Here is a 1797-nt window from a genome sequence, read left to right on the forward strand (position 1 = left end):
TTTTTTTTTTTTTTTTTTTTTTTTTCTCAATTCCGATTTGAAATGGTATAGTTGGATGCTGTAAATAAGTAACTTGTTGACTGCTTCGCAACGAGATTATGAAGGGGCAGATATCACGATAGGTGGAGCACCTGCTGTGGGTTTTGTAGTTTCCCCGCTCTGCGCAGAGTGCCTCGCATGCGGTGCGTGAAACTAGGTGCGCATTGCATCCTACGCGCGTTTACGCTATGCTGCTGCCCCTATTGCTCCCCCTGGTCCATTCCCAATAAGCCCACCATCAAGCGAACATGGTGGACGAGTTCACAAACTTGACGCCCTTCTCCTTCAAGTAGTCCTTATCCTCCTCCCGTCCGAACAAGTATGCCGTTGCGTCCTCCACAATGTAGGTATCGAACCCCAAATTCAAAAAAGATAAAGCAGTTTCCTTTACGCAGTACTCAAATATGAACCCGCAAATGTAAACAGATTTTATATTGAGTCCATTGAGCAGTTTTAAAATTTTCTCGTTTATCTCACTGTTTTCAAAAATAGTATGACTGTCGTGGTTGTCCGTGTCGGCCTTCTTAATTACAATATCGTTTATGTGCCTAATAAGATTGGGGTGTATTTTGCACCCCCAGGTGTTCCGCACACAGTGGACTGGCCACACATCTATTGATTGGTTCAGAAAATTTAGCTTGCTGTATTCCTTTATGTCACTAACGGAATTAACATTTTTGTAAATGTACCTCGTCGACTTGATATTGTTTATATTCTTCATCACATCAGTCAGGTTCAAAATTTTATGTTTCTCCAGGAACGCAGATTGTAGCAGGTCTGCCTGTAGTTCGTGCTGAACCTCCCCTTCATCACCATCATCATGGCGAAGCATACCGTCGTCGTCGCATGCAGCTTCCCCCTCAAATACTGCTAACCCATCGCCTTCAGTGTGAGACGGTACTTGGGTTACCCCATTCAAGATTGCGCTGCTCTTTTTGATGCCGCCATTTTTGCTTATCTGCTCAAACACATTTCTGTGCGTTTCTGCAAAGGAAATATGATGCTGCGGGTGGTAGTCCACGGATAATATATTCAGAGTAAAATTTGCACTTGCTCCGTTGTTGCTGTCTTCTGTACTGTTTAGTAGTGTAACGTTGTTTGCGTCGTTGGGTGTGGTATATTGCGGCGTGTCTGCACAGCCGCTGTGATTGGACACGTCGCCAACTTGGTTCACTGTGCCCTGTGCAGGTTGCTTCTGTAATCCGCTGCAAACGTTTAGGGCGCTCACTCCATTGGAGCAATTGGTCACCATCCTATCATCGCATGGGAAGAGAAGAATGTCCCCTACCCTCTGGTCATCATCAATATCATGGCTGCACTGGTGATAGTGGACGATATTTTCCTTTAACAATTTATTCGGTTGATACTGCATCATGTGTTTGCAGTTGTTTAATTTCATTAGGTCCTTTTCTGTGCAGTTGTGTAGCCTTAGTCTTATGGCGTTAATTTTGTTCAGTGCGTCCATGTAATCGTCTCGAGAGTTGAACGACCCTTTGGGGAGGAAGTCGTTTTGGGCATCTACTATGAAGAAGCATTTCATTTTTTGTGTATGTGGCGGAATGCATAAGGGTGTAGCTTGGTAAGATGCACACGATGTTGCATCGATAGGGTTAAGGTGACAATGTTCGATCCAATATGGGCGGTGCAATGGAAGTCATATGCATGGGTGGAGCCCATTCAGGGTAGGGTTGTTTAAGGTACATATACAAGCGTACATAAAAAAAACAAATGAAAAAAAAGGAAAAATATATAAATGTA

General features: G+C 43.7%; 1 protein-coding gene across 1 annotated transcript; it reads right to left on the reverse strand.

Moving 5' to 3' along the window:
* Positions 1-277: 277 nt before the first annotated feature.
* AK88_03257 (uncharacterized protein) lies at positions 278-1579 on the reverse strand (the record flags this gene model as incomplete). The annotated part of the gene is made up of 1 exon (XM_012480878.1): positions 278-1579. The coding sequence occupies one exon, from the start codon at positions 1577-1579 to the stop codon at positions 278-280; it is 1302 nt and encodes a 433-aa protein (XP_012336301.1).
* Positions 1580-1797: the final 218 nt, after the last annotated feature.

The sequence above is a fragment of the Plasmodium fragile genome (genome assembly GCF_000956335.1).
Source record: "Plasmodium fragile strain nilgiri unplaced genomic scaffold supercont1.36, whole genome shotgun sequence".
Taxonomy (NCBI): domain Eukaryota; phylum Apicomplexa; class Aconoidasida; order Haemosporida; family Plasmodiidae; genus Plasmodium; species Plasmodium fragile.